At 57.8% G+C, this 21914-nt stretch overlaps 1 protein-coding gene across 11 annotated transcripts in view; it reads left to right on the top strand.

Annotated features, from left to right (window-relative positions):
- The window catches only part of ATOSB (atos homolog B), a 42035-nt gene extending 20171 nt beyond the window's left edge, over nt 1-21864 (top strand). For 6 of the 11 annotated variants that reach the window (XM_055699346.1, XM_055699345.1, XM_055699349.1 and 3 more), the window contains 8 exons: nt 12126-12327; nt 14031-15280; nt 16880-16938; nt 17258-17354; nt 17831-17989; nt 18411-18479; nt 19538-19743; nt 20085-21864. In XM_055699346.1, coding sequence (XP_055555321.1) covers nt 14213-15280; nt 16880-16938; nt 17258-17354; nt 17831-17989; nt 18411-18479; nt 19538-19743; nt 20085-20238 — 1812 coding nt within the window. In that variant the 5' untranslated portion in view covers nt 12126-12327; nt 14031-14212 and the 3' untranslated portion in view covers nt 20239-21864. Of the gene's footprint in view, nt 1-11451; nt 11545-12125; nt 12328-14030; nt 15281-16879; nt 16939-17257; nt 17355-17830; nt 17990-18410; nt 18480-19537; nt 19744-20084 lie in introns of all 11 variants that reach the window. The other 5 variants (XM_055699350.1, XM_055699347.1, XM_055699353.1 and 2 more) reach the window with 3 other exon arrangements.
- Nucleotides 21865-21914: the final 50 nt, after the last annotated feature.

Below are 21914 nucleotides of genomic sequence, written 5' to 3'. Positions count from 1 at the left end.
GGTAACCCTCCCACAGCCAGTGCTAGGAGTCAGGCTGCTGCAGGGCTGATAAAGCGAGTGTTTGCCTGGAAGGCAGCTTTGGAGCATGGAGGCAGCCCTCGCCCAGCATCGCTCCTTATCTTGGCAGTGCTGGCACTTGTCATGGCAGCACTCCTGGCCTGCCTTTCTGCCCCATCTCCCTGCCACGGACTTGAGCCGGCGGCATCATCTCTGCCCCTTCTGCCGCTGGTTGCTGCAGGAGGTGAGGGCTTTGGCACAGCCTGCCCAGGCTCCCTGCCCAGTTCACTGCTGTGCGGAGTTTGTGGCATTGCCCTGACAGATGCGGCCAGGTTGCACACTCACACGTGTGTGTGTGTGTGTGTGTGTGCACACAGCTGTGGCAGAAATGGGTGAGTCAGGCAGGAGGAGAGGGTGAATCACAAGGGAACGAGAGCCAGTGGGAAGCAGGAGGCAGGTGCTTGCCCAGGGCTGGGCTTTAAGGGAGCCCAAGGGCATGGCAGCCCATGCTGGGTCCCTGGGCGATGTGGTGAGGGTGCTGGAGGAAAGCTGGGAAAGCCACAAGGCTTAGCAGGTGGAGGCAGTGCCTGTGGCTTGGGAATGGGCCAGGATCCAGCTCAGCCACGTGTCAAACCCATTCTCTGCCTACGTCTCCTCCAGCCTTGGGTATGTTGCTGCCCTGGAGTGTCCTGGGGCATCCTCTGTACTGAGGTTTCCCAGGAGGGACCCAAGACAGGCACTGCAAGGGAGCAGTGTGGTGACCAGGTATGGGGTGGATCTTTGTCCTCACACAGACAGTGAGGTGTCCAGCCAGCTCTGGGCAGGCTGAGCAGGTCTCTTGTGGTCAAATCTTGCCCAGTAACCTTCCCATCTGCTCTGAAAGAGTGGTGAGAGGATGGAAAAATGAATGATCCCTGATGGGGCAGAGTGTGATAAACAGATAGCTCTGAATTAAGTGAATGCAGCCCAGGGAAAGAGCTGGGAGGGATGATGCACTGCAGATCTGGGGCCATGGTTGGTCATTCGCCCTGAAATCCCTTGTGTGGTGTGGATGCTGCTGCAGATCCTCTGTGTGTGTGTGAGTGCGTCACAATGGCTGCTTGCCTCATCCAGGGACCTGCCCTGGGCTGTTTGAGTTTCCGTCTAGCCCAGCTGGTCGGTGCTGAGTCTGAGTCCTAATGGTCCTGCTCATCGCTCCTGAGGGCTGGTCCCTTGTGGGCGTGATGGAGGTAGGCTTGGTGTCAGTGCCACAATGGTGAAGCCAAAGCTTTCTCTATTTAGGGCCAAACTTCTCAGAGCAGGTACTCGGGACTTGTAGCTCGGGGTAACCTAGGTGTGTTGCAGCAGGCACTGGTATTGCCACCAGCCACAGCAAGGAACAAATACTTGAACAAAACCAGCCCCACTGGTCTCAGTGTTGAGGTAAGTCTCTTTTTTTCAATATCCCCGAGGTGTGTAGGTGTCTGCTACTCAGTGCTGGCAGTAGGTACCTCCTGTCCTCCCTGTTGGCACCCTTGGCTGGGCAGGATGGAGACTAGCAGGCTCCAGCAGCCTCCACAGATGTGCTGGAGCTCTGGCCCTGCCGTGGGGCTTCTGGTGTGCTGCAGCAGAGAGAGGCTGGGGGCAGCGGGTTTGTGTAGCCTGGGAAAGGGAAGGCAGCGAAGGGAGTTCTCACTGCTGCTGGCAGCTGTGGGTTTGGAGAGGAGCCGGAGCTGGGCTCCCCTGGGAAGTGCCCAGGGACAGGATAAGAGGCAATGGCACACAAGGGAAATTCCAATTAGATATTAGGAAAAATATTTCCCCACAAGGGTGGTTAGACTCTGGAGCAGGGCCCAGAGAAGGGAGGCAGTTTCTGTGTTTGGAGACTTTCAGCCTTTGTCAGGGGCAAACCCTAAGCAACCTGCTCAGGCTTGGCCCTGCTGTTAGCAGAATTGGACTGACCCCCCCCCCCCCCCCCCCCCCCCCCGAGGTCCCTTCCCACTGTTGTTCCCCAGTTCTGCAGTTCTCAGGGCACTTGGCAATGGAGCATCTTACAGCCTGTTGGACTGACCAGCTTGGAGGCCAGCGGAGGGCTTAGGGGCGTTGTTCTGTTCCTCACCTTTTCCTGGCTTGGTCGTTTCATCTGTACGGTATTAGCGGTGCCAGGAGATGGAGGCGCTGCCTTAGAAGCATTTCCCATCTCATTGATTCACCCCAACCTATCTTAGCTGGACAGCGCATCTCTCCAGAGGTCTGTATTATTCCCTCCCTGCGCAAGCACAAAAAGCCTGTTGGCAGGGAAGCACGGGGTGTAAACCATCCGCCCTGCTCTGCTGGCAGTGCAGAGCCATGGTCTGTAGGGGGGTGCTGGCATTGTCGGGACGTTGGGGAGGATGCTGGCCCCCAGCCCTCCGGCTGGAAGGGCTCCAGGCTTATCTTCCCTGTGGTGCCTGTCCCAGAGACAGTGGCGACTGCAGGGGAAGTCACCAGTAGCCTTTTTAAAGGCTCCAGCTGCCTGACCATCCCAAGCAGATGGAGGCTGAGATGAGCCCAAAGGACTGTCTGGAAAGAATTACTTGCTCCCAGTATTTTCTGTTTCTTTGCCAGCCTTTTATTCTCATGGCTGCTCTTTTTCCTGATCCTGTCCTTCTGCAAGGCTGGCTGCTGGCAGCCTTATCAGCCTTGTCTTCAGAAACAACTTTACTCTGTTATTTATTGTATCTCTGAGCTCCGACCCTGGTGCCTGATGCTGCAGAAGCCCGTGTCCAGTGTGTAAATATTCAAAGGGTGTTCAGTGTTTGCCCCATCCCATCTGCAAGAGTAATGAACCAGAGCAAACAGGGCTGCGTGTAGCCATGATGCATGGGCAGAGCTGACCTGCAGTAGTAGCTACATCTGCCTCCTCGTCTGGCAGAGGCTGGGAGGATGTCCAGCTCCCAGGTGCTTTTTATGTGGGTTTTCAAGGTCTAGGACATTCCCATGAGCCTGTGTTAGTCCCCAGATTGCTGCGCAAGTTGCTTCTTTCAGCCTCTCCCTTGGGCTTATTGATGCTGGGCTGCCATCTCGCTCAGAGCCCTGTGCGCTCTCCCTTGGCCATCTGCTCATGACTCAACACCGCTCTGGGCACTCTTGCATTACTTGGATGTCCCTATTACAACACCCGTGCGCACTGAGAGCGGCAGGGTCCAGTGGTCTGAGCCAAGAGGCCCCTGGGGTCCATTCTCAGCTGCATGGGTAAATCACTGCATGGCCGGGAATGAGCTTGTTCCTGGCAGTCCATGGAGAGCCCGTGGGTCCCTCATAGGCTCCATCTCCTTAGGAGGGTCAGGTCTTGCGGGACATCTGTGTCCCCGGTGGCACAGCTGCCACCCGGGCTGAAGGTCTTTTGGACCCAGCTGCCATAGTGAAGCTGGTTTCTGAGGTCTCTGAGCTTTGTGTGCTCCTGCAGAATCAGTGCAGCAATGTATGTGGCAGCAAGCAGAGTTTGCGTGGGGGCCTTCGTGTCTTGCAAGGACTGACGTGGGGGCTCATGTCCTGCGCACAAGCGTTGTCTGGGGATGCAGCTGCGTCTCAAGCCAATCCCTGTTCACTGTCACCTCTGTGAAAAGGGAAGATGCTGATGTGCCAGTGCCCCAGTGCCATGTAGTCCCTGCAGGCTGCACCTGCCAGATGCCCCTGAGGGCACGTCCTCTCTGGCCTCTTCCTGACCTGAAGCACCAGCCGAGCCTTGGTTTCCTTTGCCTCCGTGCAACATCTAGGTGCCAGGTGGATTCCCCCTTCCATCCCAAGGGCATTCCCCAGCCACGTGTGCTGCTGGGAGCCCTGCCAGCCCTGCAGGAGCCTGGTCCTTGTGAAGGGGGTGGCAGGTGCACCAGGCAGAGGGCCCTGCTGTTGGAGGGACCCTGCAGGTGATTCAGAGTGTGTGGACACGGAGGCTTGCCAGTTTCAGGGGATGAAATAGGAGCTAGGCTGTGTCTCCCACTGCCCTCTGTATGGATATACTTGCAGTCAGACATCCTGGTCCCTCGTGTCCCCTCATTTCAAAGGGGGTCGTGCGTGCGTGTGTTTGCCTCCATTACAGGCAACAGCGTGAGAGTTCAGGTGACAGCTGTGACACCCTTTTCCTGATGCCAGCAGGATGTTTCTCTCATCTTCAGTCCCATGAGAAGAGAGACTTTTCCGTGACAAGGCACAGGACATTGAATTCATGGTGGAAATCCCCTTTCCCTGAGTAGCCCTGGCTGTGTCCAGCTCTTGACAATCAAAGGTGGACAAAGACTCACCCTTATGGCCTGAATCCCTGCCCAGCCTGTGTTGCTGCTCTGGCCTGTGCTAGACTTGAGACTTTCTTAAATCGCTGCTGGAAGAGGGTGAGTTGGGTGGGTGTGCACGGCCATGTGTGTGTGTGTGTGTGTGGTATCTCCTCCCTCTGTGCCACACAGATGTCTAGCACAGGGAGTGGAAAAGATGCTGAATGTCTGCACAGCTGCAGCAGCTTTATCTGCAGGCTGCAGCTTGGTAATGCTGAGCTGGAGGCAAGAGTGCCTGTGCCCGAGCACCTCCCTTGGAGGGCTCTTGCGGTAAGAGGAAGTGTATTGCAAGAGTTGCGGTGGAGACGGGCAGTTCCCATGGAGTAAGTGCAGCGTGCACAATCCTTGCTGCCCTCCCCAGTGCAGGCACTTCACCTGCTCCCTCTTCCCATGCGTAGCTTTGATGCCTGTGGTAGGGAAAGGTGACATTGCTGTGGCCCTCCCCAGATGGCTGTCAGGGACTCATCAGTGGAGTATGTGTGAGGAGGCTTGGGCTGACAGGGTTGTAGGTGTGTGGCAGTCAGGGATGAGGGGAGACTGGGGTGAGTTATGGTATGAGCTGCAGCAATCGGGAGGCAACATAGCCCAGGTAAAGAGCTGGGGACACTGAGGACATGCAAGGCAGGATCTGGTGGTGGTGGTGGAGGATGGGGTTGGGGTGGGAGCCAACAGGAGCACACTTGTGGGGATGCAGAGGCCAGCTGCCATGTGAAGGTTGTGGGGAAGGTGAAGTATTGTGCATCTGCGATCAGGCGGTGTGGATGGCTACAAGGCATCAGGGTGCAGAAGGAACTGGCTTGGTAAGGAGGGAAGGTGGGGCTGTGGATGACTGTGGTTGTATGTGATGGTGACTGGAGGGAGAAGAGAGGAGACAACAGAGCAAAAGGGCTCCCGTCACCTGTTGGTTGCTGTGCTGTCTTCTCCGGGCTTGGAAAGCATCACCCCACTGCCAGAGCTCCCTGTCAGAGGCTCATGTTTCCGTACCTGGCTCATAGTGATGGAGAGTGGGCTGGGCTGTTCACGCCGCATGGTTAGATCACACTTCCCATAGCACATAGCCTGGGACATGGAGCTGATGGAATGGGAGTTACCAGTAAGCTACTGCCTTTCCATTGGGGTTGAGTTAAATGGGTCAAGATAGGGTTTGCAGGGCTTCTGATGCAGACGCCAACCCCAGGGCATCATTCCTCTTCTTGGGACATCAGGTAAAAAGGACTGTTAATGCTAACATTGGTGCATCGCTTAGTACAGTAAGGGTCTAGTCCTGCTTGGACCTGGGGTATGCCTCCCTTGAATAAACGTCCTTCCTGAGCTTGAAACTTGGCACTGTGTTGGTGCCCTGGTCATGGCTGGAGACCCCAGGCGTCATGCAAGCACAGAGCAGAAGTGATCCCTGCCCCTCTGCCAGGACCCATTTGCCTTCTCGCGGCCACCCTGTGACTGGCTGCACAGGCACGTGACTTTGTAATCTTCAACGGTGGAAAATTTTCCATCAGTTGCAGTTGGCACCAAGGTCTGGAGTGAAGCAGCCGGTCTGCATGGTCGTCTGGTGGCTGAGGTCTCTGTCCCTCAGGCCACAGCCCCTGGAGAGGGTCAGGACTGAAAGGGAGCTGGCCAACATGTCCCTGTGCCTGGGTGGCCAGGGGCTTGCTTTCACTGCAGGCACTATCTTTGTCACCCCGGGGTGACTGCCCAGGCTGCCGTGCCGCTGCAAGGCCAGCACCAGTGGGCTCCGCGGACGGCCCTGGCAGTGGGGCTTGCGGGCGCCGAGCCGGCTGTGCCTTCCCCCCGGGAGCAGTGGTGCGCAGCAGCTACCCCGAGGTGAAGAGACACAGCTTTTTATGAAGTGGAGCCAGCCCAGAGGAATTTTCCACTTGCGGCCAGCTGTTGTCCTGGGCCTGGCTTGCGTCCTCCAGCACTTCTCACCCGGTGCTGCCTCGGGGAGGGAGGGAAGTGGGGCTGGCCCACCTTCCGAGTCCCTGTGCCGGGCAAGAGGGTGCCACCGGGGCTTGTGGGGCTGCATAGCTGCGGTGGAGCCCAGCAGCATCCTGATGCCTCTGCAGGGATCCTCTTGGGCAGCGGAGAGTTTTCCCCACCCCCAGCTCTGCCGCTGCCTCTTTGTTTTCTGGCAGAAGCCTCTGTGCCTTTTCATTGCCGTTGAGGCGCCGAGCAGGAGCCTACATGTGCCGTGTGTGCGTCTCACTGGGAATGTGATGTGGGCTGGCAAGCCTGCCGGGCCGGGCATCTCCCTCGCAAGGCTGCGGAGGCCAGCTAGCAGCTTCAGGGGTCTCCTTTCCGTGGGCTGTTCCTCCGGCTGAGCAAGGCTTGGAGGCCGCTGGTTTCCTCTGCAAAACCCTCTTTTGCACTGACAGCGTTTCTGCACCTTGCCACAAGTGGAGTAAGTTGGATGGGAAGGGGCCAGTCCTCAGCTCGGCTCCACTGGGGGCTTGGGCTCTCTGCCGTGGTCCTCCCTCGCCCTTGCTCCCGCTGAGAAGGCACCTGAGATTAGAGCAGCACCAGGGGCTGCAGAGCCGGATACGGCGGTGGCTGAGGATTGCTTGTGCTGCGCCTGCCTCTCCTTGTATTTGATCTCTCGACTTCCAGCGGGGATTGAATTCCTGTGCTGGATTCTGGGCTCGGCTCTTGTGAAAGGATCCAATTATTTCAGAGCTTTGAGCATCTCCATTTGCTGCCCATATTTGCGGCGCCCGGGTCTGTGCTGGCTGGAATTCCAAGTGATTAACGTGGCTGTGACATCCCTCCTAGGGGTGTTATCTTTGCTCGCTGTCCCCCACCGCCCCCCTTTTCTTCCTCCGGCAGCGAGCAAGCGAGACAGGCAGGCAGAGACAAAGGTCTGTCCTCAACCTGGGCTGTCCTCCCCGTGAGCGGCTGCTGCATGGGATTTCCCTGCCCTGCCTGCTGCAGGTTTCCTGGGCTCCCGGTCGAATGCTGGAGCTGGGCGGCCGTGGGCTGTGTCGCTGAGGTTTGAGCCTGCTGGTGCTGGGTGGGCAGGGGGTGCTGCTGGCTTTGGAGAGCTGCCTGATTGTCCTGCCGGATTTTAAGCTGCTTGTCATTCTTTGACTGCGCTTTCCTGGGGAGAGGGGCAGCCGTGCATGGAGGGGAGGCTGGTGGGGTGGGGGGGTGGGATTGGACGTGGGGGAAAGCTGTACACAGGTGGCCGTTGCATAGCAGAATCTGCCTGCAGACCCTGAAAGCCCCCCTTCCCAGCTGCAGGCTATTGTCAGCGTCGCTGCCTGCACACAAGGCACCCGGACAAGGTGTGTGTGGAGGCGATCCACGCCAGGACACGGGGCGTCAGAAGAAGCAGGGGTAAGCCCCTGGGCTGGGAGCTCTGCTCTGGCTCCCTGAGCTCGTGGGAGAGGTTTCATTGTGTTATCCTGGCTTGGCTGAGCAGAAGGGCTCAGTCCCTGTGGCACCTGTGTGTGGGTCTGGGGAGGCACCACACGCTGCTGGGCAGACCATAGCTCCTCAGGCACCTGCTGCAGCCTGGAGCCCCGGCAGGGTGCCCTGCGGAGAGGGCTGGTCTGTCCCCAGGGGCTTCTGCATCCCATCAGTGCCCCCTCCCACGGGATGGGACAAGTGCAGCAGCGGCAGCAGTACCTCATGCACATGGGTTCTGGGGGCAGAGGGGGGTGTCGGGTCTGTCTCTGTCGAAGCTGTCTCTGGTGTTTCCTAGGAGCTTGTGCTCCTAACGTGGGCACTGCCTCTTGCCCCATCCTTCCCCTCTGGGCTGGGGCTTCCTCCTTGTTATCAGCACAGGGGCCGTCACATAGCAAGGCTCTGCGGCTGCATAAATCTGGCACAGTAGGAGGCCTCCTGAGCCCCGAGAGCAGCAATTGCCCTTGCAGTGGGGCAAGGATGTTTCCTCCCTCTGCACCCCGCGCCTCCCTCCCTCTCCCTTGTTTCCACCATGTGTAAGCTCCTTTCCCCCCAAGCCTAAATTGTAGGGGAGTACCAGAGCCACATCCACGCTGGTTGTCTTTCCCTGCAGGCAAAATTTTCTCCTCTAGCATCTCTTTAACCAGCTTCTCTCCAGGATTCCCACTTCTCCAGTGGATGGTGCTGGAGGAGATCCCCAGCCTCTCTCTCCTAGTGGTAATATGCCCTGTGGAGAAACCCTTGTCTGATGGCAGCATTGCTGCTAATGTTGCTGTCCTTCAAGGCTGTGATGGAAACTTACTGCCTGCTGGTGTTTCTCAAGCTCTGCTCTTAACCCAGAAGCTCCTTGGCACAGGCTTGCACTTGCACTGGTTAGATTTCCTTCCTTCTCCTTGGGTTCATATAGGACCAGTGGAACTGTGATTTATCCTCCAGGCAGTCTGTTTCCAGCAGTTTATGTTGCTGCTTCTCTTGCCTTGTGCTCTGGTCCTACCAAGGATGATTATTTGCCCTCTTGTAATGACGCCCCTTCTTCTTCCTAGCTGTGTGGCTCCTGCTTCATCCCCAGTGAGGCTGTGAAGGTCTCTTTAGTACTTCCCAGGAGAGGGAGCAGGAGGGAAGAAGGCAGGCAGCAAAAGCCTCTTTGGGGTTGGATTGGGTTTTTTTTGTGGTTTAAAGGGTGCAAGGATGCATCTTGGCCCTGCCAGGCCCCAAGCATGGCATTGTGCCCTAGGCAGCAATGCCCAGACCAAAGCCTCTCGTGCACTGGCTGTGTGTCCCCTTGACCCAGTGGCAGTGCTGCTCTGCGGAGCCGCATGGATCCCCAGTGGGTAAGCGTGGCCCCTTCAGGCACAGCTCTTGCTCTCTCCCTTGCACCAGCGCTGCACTGCCAGCCCTGCCAGACTCCCTTTTCCAAAGGCTCTGCTGATCCTGCCCTGCAACAGATGCCCCCGCCACCCCAGCTGGCAGAGCTGTCCCCCCACCTATCCCACTTTCTTTCTGACTACTACAGTGCAGTTAAAGCAGCAACAGTTCCTTCTGCAGGCTGCAGCCCGGCGTGCGGTGCAGCTGCTGCATTGCCCAGCCAGGCACCCTTCCTCACCCGCCACCCTGCTCTGTTGCCACTAGACTGAGATCATGGTTTGTTAATCCTGGGTTGCCCCTGGATGTGCTAATAGGAATGAAACCAGCAGGTAAGCCAAGTCCCCGACCTGCTACAGGCCTGGCTGTGTCATCCTGTATCAGGGTCTGGTGGCTCAGTGTCCCTGGAGAGTGCGGTGTCTTTGCCCCAGTGCCTGGGACACGGTCCCTCCCAGCAGGTCCTTTGGAGTTGGGTGTTCTTGGCTGTTGAAGCCAGACCATGATGGGCAGGGTGAAGAGAGGAAAGCTGTGCCTGGCATAGCTCTGCACTCAGGTGCTGGGAGATGCTGGCAAAAGCACAGCCCCCCCCCTGTCCTCTGAGCATTGAGGGGGGGGGCTGGGAGCTTGGCAGGAGCAGGACAGAGAGCAGGAGGAGTTCTGGCTGGGCTTCCTCCAACCGGCAAGGCCCTTCGAGTCCTGTCTTAGGAGTCAGAGCAACAGCACAAGCGGAAACACTGGCAAAATCACCATCACTTGGGCTTAGGAGGGGCCAAACCCTCGGTCTGGGCACATGGAGCCCACAACCCACTCCATGTGCTGCATCCAGGGGATGGTACCTCTGCTGCCCAGCTGAGCTGGTGAGGACCTGGACCCATCCAGGTGGCCAGAAGTAGGGCTCTGGAGATGCCTGGCTCAAGGGCAGGTGAAGGGAGAGGTGACCCCCTGCTGTTTCCCCATCCCTGCTTAGAGTGCAGGAGTCCCTTGTCCTGTGTTGGTCTCTTGCTGCACAGGGTGGCAGTGGGCTCCCGCTGGGAGCTGTGAGAGGCTGAGCTCTCACAGGGAGGAACTGCCCTGGGAGGCAGAGCCAAACAGCCAAGAGATGCATTTACAATGGGCTGTGGAATCCTGGCATTTCCTAGCACAATGCTTCAACTGACAGTGTTCGGTCTGGCAAAACGTGGTGCAGCCCCTTGTACTTAGGCGTGTGCAGTACTGGCTAGTGCTGGCATCACCTGGTGACTGGTGTTGAGGTCTCAGCTGGGATGGATTTGTAGCGTCAGCCTCTTGTGATGGACCCATTCCCCTGAAAGGCAGCTTCTGCTGGGGAGCAAAGGGCTGTGACTGCGGAGGGATGTGGAAAACAGAAAGAAAGGATGCAGGTGAGACTGCCTATTTGCCCTGGCATGGACACGCGCAGGAGGGATGTGGCTTTCTCTCACCACACCATGCTGACTTTTGCTGCTGGTTGCTGACGTTGCTTCCTGGTGGTTGACTGTGCCACACAAGTTGTGGTACAAACCTCCTCCAGGGATGGAGGAGGGAAGCAGCAACCTTCCAGGCAGGGAGAGTGCAGCGTGTTACTACCTCAGCATCTGCCCACAGCTGTGGACATTCATTTGCTTTTCTACCTGCCTTGGTACAGGCCCCATGTGGGGTACCAGGCGGAGCTGATCTTTACAAAGAGCTTTTTTGAGGTTTTGGACCAGAGGTTTGTTATGCTGTGATATTGATTTGTCCTGCTGGAAGTGCTCCTTGGGCGTTGGTGTATTGTGTCTCTGTTCTGGCTGGTGGCTGGTCACTGGCAGTGGCCTTTCCCAGCACTGCTGGTGGTGGCTTCTGGGCTGGCTGAGTCTTGGTGACTGGCTGTGACTGCCTGTTTATTACAAGTCTTACTGGAAATGTGATGAAAGCACAACCTGTTTCCTGGGGCAGGCAAGGTCAGGCAGCAAGCACAGTGAGTGACCTGCTGAAGCTGGCTTCCCACCTGAAACACAATGGGATGCAGAACTTGCTGAACCAGGGTGCCAGAAAGGGGGTGCACTTGGGTGTTCAGTGCTTCTGCGCATCCCTGCAGGGATTTTGTTCATCTGCCTGGCCCTGTTGTTCCCAGCCTTCAGGGAAGTGCTTGCTGCTGGGTGGGGATGCCCAGTGGGACAGATGGTGGTTTCCTTCCAGACAGCTGCTGTAGTGAGCCCTTGGCTGAGGGCTGCACGGGGAGGTCATGGTCCCTAGTGATGGGTAGTGTTTCCTCCTTCACCTGGAGGTTCCTGGGCCAGTAAAGCTCATGGGCTTCCCCTGCCACAGGGGGGCTGAGGGTGTAGGCGCCCAAGGGCTCCTGCCCACTGTGAAGGTGTCGCACCACCAGCTGCTGCCTGAGCTGATGCCCCTCCTTGCCCTCTTCCAGACTTCGAGGCTGTGGTGCTGGTAGATTGTGACCACAGAAGAGCTGTGTTGCATCTGTAAATCTCTATTGTGCATCAAGGACATATCTGAGCAGGTGAGTGCTGTGCACACGAAAGGACTGCTGTCTTTGGGCTGGGGGAAGCTGGTAGGGGGGCCATTATGGCTCAGGGCTGTCAGGCTCCTGGTTTCTGTCTTCCCTGCCAGGCATCTCTTACTGGAAGAAAACAATTGCAAGCTCTTCTCCTTGGCATAGGGCTGGAAAGTGTCTTGTGCTGTGGGTGAAAGGGACAGGAGGTGGACATGAGACCAGCAGCTAACTGGAGGCTGCTGGTGATCTGCAGTGTCATGGAAAGCAAGGCATGAAATGGTCACCAGAAAGAAATGGGGTTCTGTTCATATGCAAGGGTTTCATACAGGAAGGCATGCAAAAAGGTTATAAAATACAAGCCAGGTATGAAAGTTCACAGCATAGCTTAAAGTGTTTGTGGTTTAAATGGAAATCAAGGTGATAGCATTGCCTGAGGTGGCCTTTGGGTTTGGGAGGTTGGGCGAGGCGGAGCCTCAATGCTGTCTGCTCTGCCTGTGTGACCCCACACAGGCAGTACCCTCCTGTCCTTCTTCTAGAAAGCATCTGAATCACTCCAGCCCTGCCTCTACTACTTTCCTTCCCCTCAGAGCCACTGAGGAAACCGAAGAGCTGTAGAGGACGGTGCAGAGGTTCGGGGGCACACCGTGATGGTTGGAGCCATTCCACGGCAGCCACGTCGCTTCTGGGGGGTGCCTGGCTGGCAGGTGTCTTCAGCTAGTTGTGCCAACGACCGCCTGCTGAGGGACAGGGAAGTTAATCCGGAGCAAAGTGGAGTTCTGCTGCAGAGGGGTGAGTGCAGAGGGCAGCCAGGACAGGCTGCATTGTGGTAGATTATGCAGAGAGGTTGAGGTTGGAGGTCATCTGCGTCCAACCCCCTGCTCAAGCAGGGCCACCCAGAGCCATTGCCCAGGACCATGTCCAGACAGCTTTTGAATATCCCCAAGGACAAAGACAACCTCTTTAGGTAACCTGTTCCAGTGCTCAGTCACTCTCACGGTAAAAAAAAAAAGTTTCCTGATGTTCAGACAGAACCTCCTGTTTGTGCCCATTGCCTCTTGTCCTGTCACTAGACACCACTGGAAGGAGCCTGGCTCCATCTTCTTGGCACCCTCCCTTCTGGTATTTATGTACATTGATAAGATCCCCCTGAGCCTTCTTTTCTCCATACTGAACAGTTCCAGCTTTCCAGCCTTTTCTCTAGGAGAGATGCTCTGGTCCCTTAATTACCTTCGTGGCCCTCAGGTGTGGCCTCACCAGTGCTGAGCAGAGAGGAAGGGTCACCTCCCTCAACCTGCTGCCAATACGGTGCCTAATGCAGCCCAGGACACTGTCATCCTTTGTGGCAAGGGCACATTTGCTGGCTTATGGTCAACTTGGTTTCCACCAGGACCTCCAGGGCCTTTTCTGCAAAGCTGATTTCCAGCTAATTGGTGCCCAGCATGTCCTGGTGCATGGTTAATACCTTTCATTGCTTCTTTTAAACAAAATCCCTGGGCTCAACCACCCAGTCCACCACTTTCCTGTCCTCATCATAGTGACGTCAAAATACCACATGCAGCCTCTCTGTCCGGATAGCCTTGACCCACTTGGAGAACCAATTCCCCTATTGCTCATCTGCCCCTAAGCCTTTTCTGTGCAAGAGCATGCAGAGCTGCAGGTACAGGCAAAGGGCAGAGCTGCCAAGCATGGGCACATTTGTCAGGCTCTGGAGCTTCTTGGTCTCTGGTGACTTCTCCTGCATCTTCTGAGCTCTTGCAGCCATTTCAGTATTTGTCATGCCAGAAAAATTCATGGTCAGGATTCCCACAGCTCTCAAACTGGGCTGAAAAATCCTAAGTGAGGTGCCGTGCAGCATGGACGTGGTCAGGCCCTCAGGGCAGATGGTACAGGAGCCCATGGTGGGCTCTGCAGCCTCTGGTACCACCCAGGTGCTAACTGAGGTGGTGGAGGTCCATGGTCCAAGCTGGCAGAGATAGCTGTCGTGGTGGGTCAGGGTCCTGTCCCGGCCATGAGGCTGGCAGCACAGGGCACCAGCCCTGCCTCGTTCAGTGCATGTGGCTGGGACAGATCTTCTTGGCAACTGCTGGGAGATCTTGTTGCTGTTGCCTAAAGGGGTGATTACAGTCCTGAGCCCCTGCGACTGGTCTGACTTGCCTGACTCCTGTGCTCCAGAACAGCACAAGCACATCACGTCCCTGGCAGAGGGCAGGTCTCCTTTTCTGCACTTGTCCAGACTTGTCCCCAGTAGTCTCTGGCCCAGCTGGAGACTCCTCTCCGTGCCCAGGCTGGGAGGGAAGTGCTGATCCTGCATGTGGGTGTCACCACAGGGTTCCCCCGAGAGCCACACCAGCCTGGTTCCTCTTCCCGTGAGGGAGGTCTGAGTGGCACTGTACAGGCAGCTGCCTGCATCCTGGCAGGCCCCTTGCAGCCAAAAGCCTGGACAATTACGAGGATCCAGGGCTAATCTCCGTTCTCCTGCTTTTTCTTTCCAGATGCTGTGCTGCATCGCACCCTGTAGTGGAGAGCTCACCCAGACATCCTGAGTGAGGCCGGGTCCCACTCCCACCCCCTGTCCTCACACCCTGACCTGTGGCACTTTACAGTTTCCCTTGTCCACTGTTGCATGGGCTGTTCTGACTCCGGCTCTGCTTGGAGTCCAGGCAAGTAAGGCTCCATGAGGCACATCCACGCAGAGACATCCCTGCCCCCGGAGCGCAGCACGGACTCCAGCCTGTCCCAGCCCAGTGGAGAGGCACCCTTGGAGCCTTCCTCACAGCACTGCGCCCACCACAGCATCCTCATGGGCTACAAGACAGAGATCAAGCGCCAGAAGGTTTACCAGGTCTCCATCTTCTCCCATCTCTCCAGCTCCTCTGAAAGCATGGAGCAGCGGGCAGGCAGCCGGGCGGCAAAGAGGAGTTACCCTGAGCAGCGAACTCTGGAGAGGGGGAGAGATCCCAAACGAACTCACTGGGGTGGCAGGGGAGTGGATAGCAAGTGTGATGGAGGTCCTGGGCAGGCTTCCCTGGATGATGATGATACCTTCGAGGATGGTCTGCTGGTGGAGGAGCTATCCCTGTATGGCTCTGCCCAGCACTTCTCCCACAGTGGGCTGAGAGTGGTGGAGCACCGGTGTGAGGGCAGCCCTAGCCACAGCCCCAAAGCTAGCAGAGAAGACAAGTTGCAGGATGTCTCCTCCTCCTCCTGGCCTCAGCACATTGCTTGCAGTACTTTGCACATGAGAGACAGTTGCCCTGTCTCATTGGGGGATCAGCACCCAGACTATGGAGAAAATGGGGAGCAGGCAAGTGGCCACAACTTACTTCATCTTGATTTGCACAGTATTGCACAAACAGCCCAGTTGGGCTCTGATGGGAAGGAGAAGCCGGGGAGCAGCCCAGCTCACAACAGCAGGGCTAGTGGAGAAGAGGAGCAGCCAGTAGTGTCCAATGGGTGCAGGGAGCCTCCAGCTTCGCAGACAGCACTCAGCCCCAAGCCCGGCAACCTCAGCTCCCTGGAGAAGATGCCCTGTGGGAGCAGCCAGCTCAGCAGCAGCAGCAGCTGCAAGGCCAAAAGGAAGCTGCTGCCTGCTGGTGATGTTGTGACTGACTCTGAGGACGAGAGCCTGTCCCCATGGGCAAGAAAGAAGAGGGTTCTGCCATGCCACATGGCAGCCACGGCCTGCCGCAGCACTGATGCCAAGGGGGCCCCCTTCTGGAATCACCTGCTTCCCAAGGCCCAGGTGAGTGTTGCTTGCAGGTGGAGGCTGGGAATGGCCTGGGGACACCCAGAGGTTAGGGCTGTCCTCGTGGGCAATGTGGTCTGTCATGGCAGCATGCCCTGTCCGGTCTCTGTGCCACAGCACTGATGTGAACAGGGCAGCAGCTGACAGCCAGCCCTGGGACACATGGTCCGTAGGTTGTCACCAGCTCTTGACACCTTGTAGTCACTGGACCCTCTGCTTGCAACCGGCTCTTTAGCCTGGAGAGCCTTGCTCGGACAGGACACGACCTCCGCATGACAGCGAGAGCTGGACACATGGTGAGGGGCCACGCTCGGTGTCGTAACAGCTGCATGCTAAGTCAGACTTACCAGCAGGCTTGGGAAGAGCAGATGGCCTCTGCCTGCCTGGTGGGGAGGAAGGCAGAGGTATGGAACGCTTGGGCCCCTGGCCATGATATCCATCAGGGCAAGGGCTTGGTGGCAGGAAGCAGAACTGGCCATGCTCTGGCCAAGTAGTGGGAGCCCCAGTGCTCTGTGCAGAGATGTCACTGGCTTTTCTGCAGTTCTGAGGTGCCTGTGGCGTGACCCCAGGGTGCCACAGGCTCCCAGAAATGGGGTAGACTCTTGAGGTTTGCAACCACCCTGGCAGTTCAGGAGCTGCCTGTGATTCCTCCCTGCTTACTTGCCTCTCCTGACCAGCTCCCTGCCTTCACCATGCCTTGCCTGCTGAGGCTGCAGCAGGCTCATGCCAGAGCTGGCACACTCCTCTCTTTCCCTGGGGCATCCCATGGTGCAGGGACCAATGGCAGAGCTACCCTGGCTTCTTGCTGCTTGGAGCTGGGACACACCGGCCATGGAGCACAGCTCCATCCCTGCCTGTGTGCCCTTTTTGGTGACTGTCCCCCAGCCTGGCTACCCTAGCACTGCCCTTGCACAATGAAGCCTCCAGCAGCTTCCCTGGGTTTTCCCGCCCGGTCATGCCAGCCAGCTCCATCATCCCTTTGTGTTTTGCTGCCCTTTGTGTGGCTTCCAGAAGGGAAAACCCCTGAAAAGGGGACATCTTTTAAAGGAGGCTGCAGTGTGGCTCTGGCTTTACCCTCCCATTCAACAGCTGTAGGAGCCTGGCTGTGAGCAGGGGTGAGCAGCACACCCCTCTGCCTGGCAGCACTACCGAGGATCTTGCATGAATCACCAGGGGACGGGATTTTTCCTGGGCTGGTCAGGGAGCTCCATTGTATGTGTTACCACTCCCTGGGACGTGCAAGAGGATGTTGGTACATGGCCCTTTTAGGGGGTGTCTTGTCACTAGGGCTGGTCCCAAGACCTGCTTTGCAAGGTGGGAGGTTGATGCTGCACCCTCAGCTTGGATACCAACACCTTCATCTCCAGCAGAGACACTCTGGGGTTTGGGCAGCTCCATGTCCCCACCAGAGATCCCAGCCCTCATGCTGGCCGCCCCTGCAGAGGCTACTGATGCCTTTCCATGGGTGGGAGCCTGTCCAATCTGCTGGGACCTTCGTGGGTCTGTGGGGTAGAGCAAGGGGTGATGGTACTTTCCAGGGGTGCTCAGTCCCTAGTTGCTGCCCTAATATGGTTCTTGATTTCGTGTCCCCTCCAGAGCTTTGCGGATTGCAGTGCAGTTGAGAGGAGGCTGAAGAGTGGGCTGCATCTCAAATCGTGAGTGTCCTGGCAGCCCTGTGGGATGGGCATGGTGGCTCAGGGTGCCCAGCCAACACAGCACCCTGCAGCCCCACAGGAGGTTGGGTCTAATCCTCTTCACTGCCCTGCCCCAGCCGTCTCCCCTCCACCAAGACACCAGGCTGTGGGGCAGTGAGGAGGAAGTGTCTTCTGCACCTGGGGGTTAGTTAAGTGGGTTCAACCTCCACCAAAGAAAGGGATGGGGGACCTGGAGAGGGATCCACCTCCCCAGGGATATGGGCAGCCCAGGGCTGTGTGCTGTCCAGTCTGACACACAACATTCTCTCCTCTGTCAAAGGCGACATCTCCGGAGCAGGCTCTGGCGGGGCACCAGGTCCTCTGCAGCACCTTGGGCCACTACCACTGTCAGCCATGCTCTGCTGGGCAACTTTGAGGTAATGGTGCCCACCTGCCAGGGCGGGAGGTGGGTTCTGGGGGCTGCAGGCTGGGCTAGTGATAGTCACGAGAAGCTGAACCTGACAGGAGCCCTGATGTGGGGCTGAGCTGATTGTCCCCAAGGGCCTGGCATGCAGTGGCTGTGTCACATAGCCACCATCCACCAGCAGGATGGCTCAGCCAGCAGATCCTTGGGTGATGCGCTGGGACCCTGGACCTTGCTGGGATGGCTGCTGTGGGGCTGAGCCAAGCCGCTCTCGCAGCTTCTCTGTGTTAGACGGCTGGTTTTAGCCCACCACTTCAGGATGGGTCTGTCTCAGAGTGAGCAGCCAGGGCCTGTCATGGGTGGTCTCTGGACATGTGAGGGCAAGCAGACGTGTGGTTGCAGTGGAGGTGGGAGTGATCTCACCTGCAGCTTCGAGGCAAGGGGTAGGACTGGTGGTTGAAGGTCCCTAACATTTTGCTCCTCTCTCAGGAGTCCATCTTGAAAGGGTGCTTTGCACCATCGGGGAGGATTGAGGGATTCACAGCAGAGATTGGTGCCAGTGGCTCCTACTGCCCCCAGCACGTCACCCTGCCTGTTGATGTCACCTACTTCGACATCTCCGAACACAGCATGCCCTCGCCTTTCCTGGTATGCAGACAAGGGAGGGCTGGGACCATGAGGGAGGCAAGTGAGGGCTGTACCCAGGCACCACGCATCCTGGGGGTCTTCTCCTCTCTGGAGAGTGTGGTTCAAGCACACCTACCTGAGGAGACCACTAGCTGTGCCAGGAACAGTATTTAACACAAAAGCAAAGAGGGAAAGAAGAGGAAACCCTTACAGGCATATAAACGGGTGGTCTGCTGCTCAGCTAATTCATGGCTGTTGCTTTGCTTCACCTCTATGTTGCTGCTTGTTCATCCCCTGCTTTGGAGATGGACTGAGCTGGGTGTCTTCCTGCCACCTTGTGCCAGGCGTTCTTAGCGAGGGGGGCTCTCAGCCCCGTGTTTGGTCCCAGCTGGGCTCTCCATGGGCTTTCTCCCTCTCTCACATGCTGTTTGTTTTGCCCCAGGGAGTGATTGACTTGGAGGCCTTGGGAAAGAAGGGTTACAGTGTCCCCAAAGCTGGAACCATCCAAGTGGTAAGTTGTTCCCTGGCATCCAGTAGTTCCATGGGGAGGGGGGCCAGGTGGGCTCCATTTACCCCTGTCATGGTTTAACCCCTGCCAGCAGCTAAGCCCCACGCAGCTATTTGCTCACTCCCCCCTCCCCAGTGGGAGTGGGGAGAGAATTGGAAGGGTAAAAGTGAGAAAACTCGTGGGCTGAGGTAAAGACAGTTTAATAGGTAAAGCAAGAGACGCGCATGCAAGCAAAGCAAACCAAGGAATTCATTCACCGCTTCCCATGGGCAGGCAGGTGTTCAGCCATCTCCAGGAAAGCCGGGCTCCATCACGTGTAACAGTTACTTGGGAAGACAGATGCCGCAATTCTGAATGTTGTCCCCACCTTCTTCTTCCCCTGGCTTTAAATACTGAACATGATGTTCTATGGTATGGAATATCTGTTTGACTAGTTTGGATCTGCTGTCCTGGCTCTGCTCCCTCCCATCTTCTTGTGCACCTGTTCACTGGCAGAGCATGAGAAACTTGAAAAGCCCCTGATTTAGAGTAAGCGCCACTTAGCCACAACTAAAACATCAGTGTGTTACCAACATTGTCACACTAAATCCAAAACACAGCACTGTACCAGCTACTAAGAAAAAAATTAACTCTATCCCAATTGAAACCAGGACAACCCCCTGGGGTAGAAATGGTCCTATGTTGTTTGTCAGGGCAGCAGCCAGAAAGCTTGTGCAGAGACGGTACGTGGCCACCAAGGCAGCACAGTGGAGGGGAGCAGGGGGTCCCCAGTGTGCTGGCAGGGAGACAGGGTGATGGGAGATGCAAGGAATGGAGAGGTGGATGAGAAGGGATGGGGTCTCAGCAGGAGAATGAGGATGGGATACCATGGAGTGGGAGCACAGGAGTGGAGGTGGGTGGAAAGGAGTGACCTGTGGGCCTCAGGCTAAGCCCTTTGGGGTTGGTATGGGGCTTTCTGGGTCCTTGGGCCTGCTGCTGCTGCCCCCAGGTGCCCCAGACCTGCCCTATGGATCTGTTCCTGTGCCCTTCCCATTCTCACCTCCTAACCCTCTGCTCCCTAGACCTTATTTAACCCCAACAAGACTGTGGTGAAGATGTTCTTGGTGACGTATGACTTTGAGGACATGCCAGCCAACCACATAACCTTCCTACGCCATCGCATTTTCCTGGTGCCTGTTGGGGAGGAGGAACAGGCCGTCGTGGCCACCCACAACCCACCAGGTGCTGGCCCACCCCGCAAGGTCCTCTGCTATCTTATGCACCTAAGGTAAGGTGTGCGAGGAGGGATGGACACCTGCGCCAGCGTCACCCCTGGGCTCCTTTCCTGTGTGCCCCTGCCTTCCCCCAAGCCCAGAGGCCCGGGCGGGGGGATGTCAGCCTGACCCCCTCACCCTGGGGAGGAGCAGGGACCAGCTGCTCCTTCAGGGAGGTTGGAGCTGCCACCCTGCACAAGGGCAGTGGCTTCTGTCCCTCCGAAGGCAACTGGAGCAGAGCATGGCCACCTTGACCAGGGGCACACTAGGCAAGGGGATTATGCCACCTGCCGAGGCTGTCCTGCCCTTGTCTGGGAGCCTGACGTCCCTCCACCCTGCTCTTGTCTCCACTCAGGTTTCACAGCTCCAAGTCGGGGAAGATCTACCTTCACAATGACATCCGGATGCTTTTCTCCCGCAAGTCGATCGAGGTCGACTCGGGGATCCCGTATGAACTGAAATCCTTCACGGAGATGCCGAGGAACCCCTGCTACTCACCCCGGGCCTGACCTTCTCGCAGCCCCAGGTCCACCAGGGAGCCTCCAGCCCAGCACTTTGGAGAGAGTAAAAGGGCCAAAAACAAGCACTGCCTTGAAGTATCACCCTCTCCACATGCCCCGCTCCTCCTGAGCAGCACAGACACCGTGCCCGTGCCCTGCAGCAGGGCTGGGATCACTGAGGGGGCTTCACCTGGAGGGGCAGGGGCTGAGGAGCAGCCCTGGCACTCCAGGACATGCCCAAAGCTTCTGCCACTGCTGCTCCCAGCTGCACCAGCTTCTCTGCTGTAGCTGTGGGTGGGTGGCAGTGAAGAGTTGGGCCAGAGGCTCCAGGTGAGGCTACCCACACTGGTCCCAGGGCTGGGAGCAGGAAGTGCAGAAAAGTTTGTATTTATTAGTATTTATTGTTGCTAGGAGCGCAGAGGAGGCTTGTGCAGAGGTTTGGAGGTGCTGTTCTGTTATTTTCAGTGCTGGATGAGGCCCCTGGTGGCGCTCGGATTGCCTGGGTTGGGGCAGGGCTATGGCTACTGTGAGAGACTGGAGTTATGGGGATATTTTGGCCCATGGAGGAGAGGGTAGGGCCAGGGTGCAGCTTGGCCAGGGCATAGCTCCCAGGCTGGGGCTGTGTTTAAAGCCCCAGGACAGGCTGAGGCTTGCTGCTTAGCAGCTCTGTGAGGCCAGCCCTCCTGCTTCAGGCAGGCTGGGGGAAGCCTGGACTTGTCCTGCAGCCCCAGGAAGCCCGTGGCTGGCAGGGAAGGGTCTCTCAGCCCCATGATCCACGGCAATAGTCATGGCTGGGGACCATGGTCATGGGGGACTGAGGCTTTCTACAGCAGCATAGGGACAGCCCTCCTGGCAGGAACCTCTGGAGCCCACATGGACATTTCAAAAAATACAGGGCCTTTTTCTGTCTCCAGGAGCTGGTTTTGGGCAGGAGCCTGGCACAGTGACCAGGTGCCAGAGGATGGGCAGGAGCCTGAGCCCTAGCTTAGTCACGGGGAAGGGAGAAAGCAATGGAGGACATCAAGCGGGAGCTGTGTTAGGCCTTCGGGAGGAGGTTTGGGGATAAGCTGGAACAGGGCCTGTCCCTGCTGCTGCCTGGAGAGCTGCGGGCCGAGCTGTGGGCTGGCCAGAGAGGGGAGAAGGGCTGGGGGAACCAGGCCCATACGCGGCCTGCATCGCCCCCAACCCGTGCTCGCCGCTGGGCTGCGGGGACCCCAGCCCCTCTCTGCAACGGGGAGGAAGAGCGGGGCACTTCCTACACCTCCGTGTGCCAGCCTGTGTGGGGCTGGGACCCCCGCGGTGGGCAGCACCCCCAGGACTGGGGGCTCCCAGGGCTGTCCACCGTTGTAGGGGGATCGTACCGCGTATCCGCGGCCCTCCCCTCCGCACCCACGGCTGGGGGCCGGCCGGAGGCGAACTGCACCCCCTACCCCCAACACCCCGGGGCCTTCGGGGGGCTCCGGCCCCGCCGACACACACAGGACACCGGCTCCCGGGGTCTCCCTCGCCCCCCATCACCGGGGTCCCGCCCCGGGTCCTCCTCGCCGCGGCCCAGCGTGGGCAGACAGGTTGTACCGGTACTTTTCGTGCTTGTTTTTAATTTAATGACTTTAATAAAACCCGTTTACAAACGGAGGCCGGCCCCTGCCGTTGCGGGGGCGGGCGGAACAAAGGGCAGCGGCCGC

Source organism: Falco cherrug, chromosome Z, assembly GCF_023634085.1.
Source record: "Falco cherrug isolate bFalChe1 chromosome Z, bFalChe1.pri, whole genome shotgun sequence".
NCBI classification, from domain to species: domain Eukaryota; kingdom Metazoa; phylum Chordata; class Aves; order Falconiformes; family Falconidae; genus Falco; species Falco cherrug.
This window is presented reverse-complemented; position numbering and strand designations above follow the sequence as displayed.